The sequence below is a fragment of the Salvelinus alpinus genome, chromosome 21, assembly GCF_045679555.1.
Source record: "Salvelinus alpinus chromosome 21, SLU_Salpinus.1, whole genome shotgun sequence".
In the NCBI taxonomy this organism is placed as follows: Eukaryota; Metazoa; Chordata; class Actinopteri; order Salmoniformes; family Salmonidae; genus Salvelinus; species Salvelinus alpinus.
The window spans coordinates 5,679,512-5,690,197 of NC_092106.1; the positions used below are offsets into that span (position 1 = coordinate 5,679,512).

A 10,686-nucleotide genomic window follows, 5' to 3' on the forward strand; every position below is an offset into this window, starting at 1 on the left:
TGAAGCAAATGTATTTTTAAATGTGGCTCTATACTCCAGCATTTATTTATTTTTTGAGATACTGTTTCAAGTTAGGCGATAGTACAGAATATCAGCTTTATTTGATGTTAATTTAATACATATGTTTTACCATTTGGAAATGAAAGCACAAAGTATCTAGTCCCCCCCCCATTTCAAGAAGTAATAAGTATTTGGACAAATTCACTCAGTGTAATGGAGAAGGCAAAACAACACAAAACAAACTAACTGCATCCGAGTGTGTAGATACAGAAAGCGCTTTCATTTCTAAACGGTAAAACAGATATGTATGAAAAACTCTCTCAAATAAAAGGTGACATGCTGTACTGTCACCTCATGAAACATTTGATCTCAAATCCAAAATGGTGGAGTATAATTTAAAAAATGTTAGCTTCACTGTCCAAATACATATGGAGGTCCGTATATTATATGGTTCCTGTGAGCGTTACATTGTGGAATGACTTAAAAGACCAGGGCTACCTCTTATGCATCATATCCAGAAAGGCTCGTATAGACATGGTCACATTTCAATGATATGTACTATTTACTGTTGTCAATAGTTCATATGTTTATTCTGTGTGCACTTGGGGTTGCTTGATAATCAGTATAAATACAGGCAGGTACGGGGTTCTCATCGTATGCAATATTACAGCCTGTTCGACCATGTGAAGTGAATGAAACATTTCAGTAAGGCACAGGATCTGTTCATGTACTGGAAAATAGGCTCCATAGAGGAGCCACAGATTTAGCAAAAGTCCACTTTACATTCAAACTTTTCATTCTGATAAGTAGTAGACATAATAACTGTGTCCTCTGGTGTCCTATAGAAGAAATGAATGCCAACGCAGGAAAGCATCCTTAGACCCTTTCATCATGTCCTCTACTTACAGTATTATAGATTGTCATGCTTTCCTGTGTCCAGGCCAATGAGTCTCAATTTGTACCAAAGCAGTGCTCCAGGAGAGAAGGCCTATGATCACTTAGTCTGTCCCCCAGTGTGGACCAACACGACCTGGCCTGCCAGCCCAACTTCCACCCCTCCCTTGGGTACCACGTACTGGGTACTGTCCCCAGCCCTCTGGGGATCTATCTCCCTCAGCTGGGCATTGCTTTGGGCCACCTTGTCCAGGCTCCACAGCTGATAGCGCAGGCTCTTGCCCTGCTTGGCCAGGATGTATGCTTCTCTTGCCCCCACAGTGGGACATGGGCATGAGGGGCTGTCCTGGGGCAGGAGTAGCCAGGGCAGGGTGGGGTCAGGTTGGGTGTGCTCTCTGCTCACGCTGTCCTGGTCCAGACCCAACAAGACACCTGGGAGAGATAGAGAGGTTATAGGAAGGGTCAAATGTCAAGACATGGTAATTGCGTGTGTGTGTGTTGCAGTCAAGGAGCTCCGGTCTAACCTGAGGCCACTGCCCAGTGTGCCCTGTGTCCGGTGCGTTGGCATGGCTCATGATTGAAATCCTCGTCATATCTGTGTTTATGCAGTCAAAGACCTCAAAACACATACAGTACACATCGCTTTACTCATATACTGTACAATAAATATTCCAGATAAGTCAGCTATTAACATGGTATTTACTTCGAAATGTCATTGTAAAATGGTCAAATACACGATAACAACCTAATAACTGCCACGAGGTTACCTTAAGAACACCATATATCAGTACCTAACGACCGCTACCTGAGACAGACTAACTAGAGCAGATGGGTCCTTCTGAACAGCCTGAATGTGAGAGAGTATAAAGGATCCGGGATGAGGACAGGTTGTCCGTCAGCCAGGTGTTTCAGGACGGCTGTAGAGTTGTCTCCACTCATCCCTCCGGACAGGAGCTCAGCCCTGCACCCACACACCTCCTCTGCAAGCATGGCCATGTCACTAGCTGAATCAGACATACACACACATTAGTCTCACTAATAAAGTATAGCTCTGCTGGTGTCGTTGAGAGTATGCAGCATAGAAGACTAAAGCATTACCGGAGAACATCTCCCCCTGTGCGGTGTAGCCCCTGTCCATCGCTGTCTGGACTACGGTCTCCACGGAAACACTCAGAGGGGGCTGTAGTAGGTGACCAGCCATCCATAGAGCCACCAGACCACATCTACAGGTAAAAACACACACACACACCTCAGGCAGGGGTATGTACCTTAGGAAGTATAACGTCACCTTTAACGACAAAACGACAAACAAGAGACATCAGCTTAGGGAAGACGAATTCACATGTATTATAGATCAGTGATTACTTCAATGGAGGAAGGCTCCATTTTGAAAAGCCTAAATAAAGCTTTACGTGACTTACTGTGGGCCGTCTTGGATGAGGGAAGGCACATACTTGTTAAACAGCATCCACTGCAGGTCCTTCCTGAAACTACGTCAACCAGTAAATCGTCAGCCACACCACAAAACAGACTTTCCTACTGCCACCTGGTAACAAATGAGTTATTGAATAATGCATATATCACAGTAGTATGTACAGTAGCTTGGTCTTGGTGGGATAGCTCAGAGCGTCATCTACCTTCTTGCATTTGTGTTCTATTTGTAGTTGAAACTCCCACAGGATCACTACAGTACTGCTTTCATGGACAGAAACTGTTCTAAACTGAATGCCCAGGTGCAGAACACCCCCCCCAGTGCACTGATTATAAAGGTGGAGTGTTATCCAATGTGTGACTGATGATCCCATTCCATAACCTGTAGGCCCTATTAAAAAAAAGACATTCTAGTCATTTAGCAGACGCTCTTATCCAGAGTGACTTACAGGAGCAACTACAAGTGCCTTGCTCAGATTTTTCACTTAGTCGGCTTTGGAGTTCGAACCAGCAACCTTTCGGCTACGGGCCCAACGCTCTTAAGTGCTACACTACCTGCAGAGTTCTTTCAGTGATTTTCCAACCACCATGTTGGAGATCCTGAATAGGCTTTAGCTGCTACGCTTGTCTGATAACTTCTGTTTTTCTGTTGGCAGTTCGCCTCACCTGCTCTCCCTCTGACTGAGCAGCAACCGGGCCTCTGCATGATCCCCCTCGACAGGGGTCTTTCCTGCAGCTATGGCCTGGTACAGCTTCTTCTTGCTTGGCCCCGAGGCAGCTGTCAGTGGGGGTGGTCCTGGTGGGGGTGGAGGAGGTGGATGCTCCATTGAAATACCCTCTGTCACTGCTGTGCAATTCTGTGTGATAAGAGACTGAGAAAAGGGAATGATAAGGGCTCCACTACCTTATATATATAATACATTTTTTTAACCTTTATTTAACTACATGACAGGAAGCTATTGAAATTACACATATGACCCACTGATGGAATAAAGTTGCATTAATGATTTATTGATACATAAACATTATGGTGTGTATACCTATTAATTGATCCCCTTATTGCTTAACTTACTACCAGAGCTTCTCCATCTGATGCCATGTCTAGCTAGATATGTTACACCATGACTAAAGTTGCGAAATATGTTTCTGAAATACGTTCATATGACATGCAGTTTGATTAACACTCACTTTATTGCATGGCTGTTTTAGTAATGAGACGACTTCAAGCGCAGACCTGGGAGCTATTTTGAAGTTTTTTACACGTTAGGACTAGCAGGTAGCTAGCTAACTGAATAAAGCCATATTTGGTAACAAACACCGCGATCATTTAAAATGGTAGCTGCGGCTACAATGTGGCATTTCCTACAGTAATGTTACAGAACAGAAGGCCTACTTTGCTAGCTATCTATCAATAACAAAATAATTGAAAAGTAGTTTATCTTTTGAACCAAATAATAGCTGTTTGAAACATAATGATGGCTCTCAAACTCAATAGATTGCACGATGATAATATCATAAGGATACGTTAAAGCCTGTTTCTTTAGATGAGTAAAGTAAATCAATTTGATCCATCTGCGCAGCATCTTGCTCAGGCTGACTCTCGTGAATGTTTACAAGGGGCGGGTGCGTCTGAAATGTAGCACTACATATCCAATGATGTTAAGGGGGTGGCTAAAACAATCCAATGAAAAGCTGTTCTTGACAGGATCCGGAAATCACACCAGCCAATCAAAATAGTCGGCTTTGTTAGCTATCAAGGGTTTCTGTGTCTGCTACGTTAGCTAGCATGCTCCAGCACCAAAAAATTAAGTGTTTCTGGCTCCAGTGGTAGAGCGTTGGCTACGCGTGTAGCTAGTTTCATTCATTTCTTTTGAGGCCGATTACATTGTGCAACCCAGTACTGAAAGGTAAATACAACTTCTTAATTGTTATGTTTTTGTCTATTTCACATATTTTATAATTTGCAAGTTAGCTACCAACGTATTCTACATCTAGCTAACGTTACTTGCAGACTGGAGGCAATAAGGGCGCTAACACTGACCTGTTTTTTTTCACAGAAGATGGCTGCTCCGGATATGCGCCTCAACCACACCATATACATCAACAACCTGAACGAGAAGATTAAAAAAGATGGTTAGAGCTTAAAGCTGGCTACCCCCTTTGATTTTGCTCTCATGTTTGTGTTTACTCATCAACCATGCCAATGGCTCCTTGCCTAAACATGTATTGTTTGTACCCTTTGTCACCCAGAACTGAAGAAGTCGTTATACGCAATCTTCTCTCAGTTTGGTCAAATCCTGGACATTTTGGTTGCCCGCTCCCTGAAGATGAGGGGTCAGGCCTTTGTCATCTTCAAGGAGGTCAACAGCGCCTCCAATGCCCTGCGTTCCATGCAGGGGTTCCCATTCTATGACAAACCTATGGTGAGCTACTGCCAATTAACACCTTGGTACACATCAGCTAGCTTTTTCCTGACACATGTTTAGCTAGGGAATGATGATTCTCTAATATGCATTCCTGTAAATAGTCCTGTCGTCATCAACTGTTCCTCTTTCTCCTGGCAGCGTATTGGGTACGCCAAGGGGGACTCTGACATCATCGCTAAAATGAAGGGCACCTACGTGGAGCGGGACCGTAAGAAGGAGAAGAGGGCCAAGGTCAAGGGCCCAGAGGCTGCAGGGGCCAAAAAGGGTGTGCCAGGGACCCCTGTAGTACCCATGGGCCCTGGAGTTCCAACACCCATGCCCGTAAGTGTTGTACTGAGAGCTTGAAGACACACAACCACGTTTGTATCCCCAATGCCACTGTTAGTCATTGTTTCCTTTTAAGACATGTCTATCTAAAATGGCGGATTGTGTGTTATTCCACGTGTATCGCTAAATGATAGTGCGGCTGATTTTTTCATTGAACATTCTTGGTCTTCTGAAGGGAATGCCACCCATGAGCGGAGCTCCTCGTATGATGCCAATGCCAGGGCAGCCCCCCTACATGCCCCCGCCAGGCATGATGCCACCTCCAGGGATGGGCCCTGGGGGGATGCTCCCTGGTGCCATGCCTCCGGGTGGGATGATGCCCGGGCAAATGCCCCACGCCCAGGTATGGATCATGTTTGTTTATCAGTGTTCGTTTATATCTTTTTCTTTATTGAACATTTTATTGAACTAGTCAAGTCAGTTAAGAACAAATTGTTATTTACAATGACGGCCAACCAAGTCCAAACCCAGACGGCGCTGAGCCAATAACTACGCAGCAGGTCTGTTTGGTGGAACATTGTAATTTTGCGTTTGCTTGTCATTCGTCTGACTGTATAATCTCGCTCTGTAACTAGATTTTTTATTTTTTATATTAATAAATGTAATCTTCCATACCTCCAGGTTGCAGAAAACCCTCCCAACCACATCCTTTTCCTCACCAACCTCCCAGAGGAGACCAACGAGCTCATGCTGTCTATGCTCTTCAACCAGTTAGTACCTCTTCATTTTATTCTCCTATACTCCTTGGTGCAGTGTGAAAAATGTAATGTTTATTCCTCCATGTTCCTCCACATATCTGTTCCAGTTTCCAATATAGTGGTTATCTTAACTAGTGTTTGTGTATGGTGAGATTGAACATGTCGACAAGTATAGACCCTTGATGTCTTTATCAAGTCTGCCCCGAAGCGCTCCTGATGTTGACTGTTTTCCCACTTCAGGTTCCCTGGGTTCAAAGAGGTGCGTCTGGTGCCTGGTCGCCACGACATTGCCTTTGTGGAGTTTGATAATGACGTGCAGGCTGGAGCGGCCAGGGAGGCACTACAGGGCTTCAAGATCACTCAGACCAACGCCATGAAGATCTCTTTCGCCAAGAAATAACACACCAGAGAGCTCTTGAGTGGTTTACAATCACACACACACACACAGAGAGAGACCCCTCTTCCCCCTTAAACTATGCCAGCACAGAGCCGACTACTAACCTGTCTTTCGCTAAGAAATCACAATGCGATACAGCCCCCCCCCCCCCCCCCCAAGCTCCCCTCCCCCCAAGCTCCTCTCCCAAGACACATCTATAGGCTCCCTTACACATTTATGTGCTGCTCCCTGCTCTGCTTACAGATTATGACATAAGAATTCTTTCAGCCTCCACCAGAAGGTAAGGAGTGGTGATTGGACAATCCCCTTCATCACCGACGCCTATAGGAGAGCAAGTCTTTTTACCTTCTTAGTTTTGAAGTTCAGCATAGATTTTTTTTCTTCTTGTAATTGTCTTGTTACTGCCCTTCCTGTGATCCCATACTAATTTAGAATAACTGGAGATTACTTTCTTTGTATCTGATGGTAGGTTACCAGCGGTTTAGAGAGGACAAGGGCAGGATTGTTATGGTTGGAATGCTGACACCAGGCTCAAACGATAACGTGTAAGGACTATATTGTTTTAGTGATTTGGTGCCAACATAGAGGATAGTTAGCTGACATTTGCACATCCATAGCCAGGTTAAGAAACATTTTAAAGTATGTCAGTTTCTGCACCCATTCCTTGAGGATAAAATCTGGCGTTTTGTATGTAAGTATATTTTTATTGTTTGTCTGTTTAAAAGCATTGCACCCAGGGTCTGTTTCGTCCAGACATTGTACCTGGAGCTTTTATGTTTGATTAAAATGTGTGCTTTTTATAATGACTAATGCTGTGTGTACGTTTCTGCTTTTATGTCCGGGGAGACACCAGGGGCTATATAGACCGGCTGGTTGTTTAGCAACAAAACCGACACGTGCGTGACTCGGGGGCAAAACAGGCTAGGTTGGCTTAGATTTTTGACAACAATCTATATTTAGTCTCGATGTTTATTGCAAACATAAATACATTTGCACAATGAGCACTTGTCTCTCGAATACATTATTACAGTTGTGGGTTACCTAGCAACTCTTTCCCATATTAGCATTGACATGAAATCAGTCTCAACACCTCCAAACAAGATAAAACAAGCAGTCTACGATTGCCCACATGGCAGCGTCTCATCATTGTTGCAAGCTGAACGTTCAAAATCAGAACAAAGCATGTCGCCCCGTCGATGAGCGCATTGTTTTGTGATGTTAGTCAATCCGTCTACTGATTTCTCTCTTTCCTTCTAGAGCACAATTAATATTACATGGAGAAGTGGGACCTGGGCCCCTATCCACAACTTTTAGATCATGATGACTATGACAGATCCTATATCAGCACTCCTACTCTGATATGCTTTGTGGATACAGCACCTGACTCCGAGATGTTTGTTACATATGGCCCCAGATATGGGTTTTTGCACATCTAGTATCTCTAGACCAGAGATCATTATGTCTATAGGGATAGGCTCCAGATGGCTCGGGTCTAAGGCACTGCATCTCGGTGCTAGAGGCGTCACTACAGACCCTGGTTCAATTCCAGGCTGTATCACAACCGGGCGTGATTTGGAAGTCCAATATGGCCGGGCACAATTGGCCCAGCGTTGTTAGGGTTTGGCCGGGGTAAGCCGTCATTGTAAATAAGAATTTGTTCTTAGCTGACTTGCCTAGTTTAATTTTTTTTTTTATCAAACAGCCTACTGTAACTTCATGTACATCTTATACTGGACCAGTGTTTCAGTATCAAAACCACAACGATGGTTTTGATTAACACCCCGATGAAGGCAGTGTTCATCAGTGTTTTCCATGGCGTGTCAGGAGTCTAGTGTCTAACCACATTGAATGATAGAGGACTCTAGGGCCCAAAAGCCCGTTTCAGCATGAGCAGTGCCATTGAGGACTTTCACCATTTTGAAGTAGTCAACTGGGTGGGACTTCCTATGGGTTAAGGAAGGATCACATGATTCCATTGAGGTCGTCAGGAGGGATCAGCCCATAGAGAATGATCAAGGCCTCTTATGGCCAAAAGGCTGTATTAACATGGGGAGCGCCATTGAGAACTTCCACCATTTTTTTAATGTAGTCAACTGGATGAGACTTCCAACTTCATTGGCTGATCCCTCCCCGTGACATGTCCAACTGGGTCATCAGGAAGGATAAGTCAATCGTGAAGAAAATGGACTACTTCAAAATGGAGATAGCATGGGCAGCGCCATTGAGGCTGTCACAGACACCATACTGGCACAGACATAATGAGGCCTTTTTCCATCTCTATGGATCAGCCAATGAATTATACTCATGAGCAAACCTTCCATAACTGCAGGTGGCAGTAAATCGCCAACCTTGGCTTTACACCTGTTCAAACACACACTCCAGGTGGCAGTGTTCACCCTTTCAGTTTGTTTACCATCTCATACAAGTAGGAGAAAATTGACGACATCAAAATGGCAGTGGTGGAAAAAGTACCCAATTTTCATATTTGAGTAAAAGTAAGATACCTTAAAAGAAAATTACTTAAGTAAAAGTCAACCAGTAAAATACTGCTTGAGTAAAAGTCTAAAAGTATTTGGTTTTAAATGCACTAAAGTATCAAAGTAAAAGCATAAATAATTTCACATTCCTTATATTAAGCAAACCAGACGACACAATGTTCTTGTTTTTTTAAATTATTATTTACAGATCGCCAGGGGCACAGTTCAACACTCAGACATCATTTACAAACGAAGTGAGTCCGTCAGATCAGAGGCAGTAGGGATGACCAGGGATGTTCTCTTGATAAGTGCATGAATTTGACAATGTTCCTGTCCTGCTGATCATTCAAAATGTAATGAGTACTTTTGGGTGTCAGGGAAAATGTAACGAGTAAAAAGTACATACTTTTCTTTAGGAATGAAGTGGAGTAAAAGTAAAAGTTGTCAAAAATATGAATAGTAAAGTACAGACACCCCCAAAAAAACGACTTAAGTACTACTTTAAAGTATTTTTACTTAAGTACTTTACACCACTGCAAAATGGAGATGCCCAAGTTCTTACAGACACTATAATGGGACAGATACAATGTTGCATCCTCTATGTGTCTAACTAACTCATGCAGTGAGAAATATAATGCTTTTCCCAGCATGTTGCCGTAAGCGGACTGGTGGGACTGTAGTCTAAACTTTGATCTGGCCTCTTGTCTGCACTTTTGATAGAACTTGAGTTTGTGCCCTCCCCTTGATAATTCTACAATCATTTAAAACATTTTGGGATAACGTTTCCATTTGATTATTATAACCTATAAAGTAATGAGATTTCTTTCTTTCTGGAGCATTGTGTCATAATCAAATGGCTCTGTGCTACCACGTAAATCATCATTACGGACTCACTTCCTGCCCTGTCTGGCCTCAGCCACTGTAGTTTCATCTAATTTCTACCATGAGTCAGACAAGAATGTCTGGATGGCCCATTTCATCAATGCTATTTTCCCTTTGTGCTCAATTTGTTTAAAGAAGTTTTGGAGATTTAATTTCAAAACATTTCCTCTTTGAATGTCTTTAGCATTGATTCAGTTCAGGTGTGCCTTGAACCTATACATCAACACAATCTACTTTTTCAAATTGCACTGTCTTTATGCGCCTTCGCCATTAAGCCCTTTTTTTAAAAACTTACACAGAGTCAGATGAACTCAATGACAGTGGCGATCCGTCATTCAGGGCAGGGCAAGACCTGTTTTGAGCCCCACATTTTTAGGTTAAAAAAAATGTTTAAAATATATATACTTTGGCAAACTCCAAGCGGGCTGTCATGTGCCTTTTACTGAGGAGTGTCTTCCGTCTGGCCACTCTACCATAAAGGCCTGATTGGTGGAGTGCTGCAGAGATGGTTGTCCTTCTGGAAGGTTCTCCCATCTCTTTTGTGCAGATCCTTTCAAGCTCTGGAAGGTTGGATGGGGAGCGTTACTGCACAGCTATTATCAGGTCTCTCTTGAGATGTTCGATCGGGTTCAAGTCCGGGCTCTGGCTGGGCCACTCAAGGACATTCAGAGACTTGTCCGAAAGCCACTCCTGCATTCTCTTGGCTGTGTGATTAGGTTCGTTGTCCTGTTGGAAGGTGAACCTTTGCCCCAGTCTGAGGTCCTGAGCGCTTTCATCAAGGATCTCTCTATACTTTGCTCCGTTCATCTTTCCCTTGATCCTGAATAGTCTCCTAGTCCCTGCTGCTGAAAAACATCCTCACAGCATGATGCTGCCACCACCATGCTTCACAGTAGGGATGGAGCCAGGTTTCCTCAAGACATGACACTTGGCATTCAGGTCAAAGAGTTCAATCTTGGTTTCATCAGACCAGAGAACCTTGTTTCTCATGGTCTGAGAGTCTTTAGGTACATTTTGGCAAACTCCAAGTGGGCTGTCATGTAACTTTTACTGAGGAGTGGCTTCCGTCTGGCCACTCTACCATAAAGGCCTGATTGGTGGAGTGCTGCAGAGATGGTTGTCCTTCTGGAAGGTTCTCCCATCTCCACAGAGGA

The 10,686-nt window shown here is 43.7% G+C and overlaps 2 protein-coding genes across 3 annotated transcripts; one reads left to right on the forward strand and one right to left on the reverse strand.

The window, feature by feature from the left end:
* Nucleotides 1-538: 538 nt before the first annotated feature.
* actmap (actin maturation protease) lies at nucleotides 539-3,945 on the reverse strand. The gene is made up of 7 exons (XM_071356642.1): nucleotides 3,514-3,945; nucleotides 2,992-3,197; nucleotides 2,316-2,384; nucleotides 1,993-2,117; nucleotides 1,769-1,898; nucleotides 1,419-1,489; nucleotides 539-1,326 (listed from the first exon to the last, which is right to left on the reverse strand). The coding sequence occupies exons 2-7, from the start codon at nucleotides 3,150-3,152 to the stop codon at nucleotides 995-997; spliced, it is 888 nt and encodes a 295-aa protein (XP_071212743.1). The 5' UTR covers nucleotides 3,153-3,197; nucleotides 3,514-3,945; the 3' UTR covers nucleotides 539-994.
* A 95-nt stretch (nucleotides 3,946-4,040) lies between these two features.
* LOC139547662 (U1 small nuclear ribonucleoprotein A-like) lies at nucleotides 4,041-6,983 on the forward strand. Of its 2 annotated transcripts, none has more exons than XM_071356643.1 (7): nucleotides 4,041-4,232; nucleotides 4,383-4,458; nucleotides 4,576-4,748; nucleotides 4,890-5,072; nucleotides 5,254-5,421; nucleotides 5,700-5,788; nucleotides 6,017-6,983. In XM_071356643.1, exons 2-7 carry the CDS (start codon nucleotides 4,386-4,388, stop codon nucleotides 6,174-6,176), a joined length of 846 nt encoding a protein of 281 aa, XP_071212744.1. In that variant the 5' UTR covers nucleotides 4,041-4,232; nucleotides 4,383-4,385; the 3' UTR covers nucleotides 6,177-6,983. The 2 variants fall into 2 exon arrangements, with proteins under 2 accessions (XP_071212744.1, XP_071212745.1); XM_071356644.1 differs by having other exon boundaries at nucleotides 4,080-4,232; nucleotides 4,386-4,458.
* Nucleotides 6,984-10,686: the final 3,703 nt, after the last annotated feature.

Bases quoted from the DNA above. Each gene is read 5' to 3' on its own strand.
- actmap (XM_071356642.1), bottom strand. From the start codon at position 3,152: ATGGAGCATCCACCTCCTCCACCCCCACCAGGACCACCCCCACTGACA. The intron at 1,899-1,992 runs GTAATGCTTTAG...TGTCTGATTCAG, and splicing joins ACAGGGGGAGATGTTCTCCG to CTAGTGACATGGCCATGCTT. The intron at 1,327-1,418 runs GTTAGACCGGAG...TATCTCTCCCAG, and splicing joins ACACTGGGCAGTGGCCTCAG to GTGTCTTGTTGGGTCTGGAC.
- LOC139547662 (XM_071356643.1), top strand. From the start codon at position 4,386: ATGGCTGCTCCGGATATGCGCCTCAACCACACCATATACATCAACAAC. The intron at 4,459-4,575 runs GTTAGAGCTTAA...TTTGTCACCCAG, and splicing joins CGAGAAGATTAAAAAAGATG to AACTGAAGAAGTCGTTATAC. The intron at 5,073-5,253 runs GTAAGTGTTGTA...GGTCTTCTGAAG, and splicing joins GAGTTCCAACACCCATGCCC to GGAATGCCACCCATGAGCGG.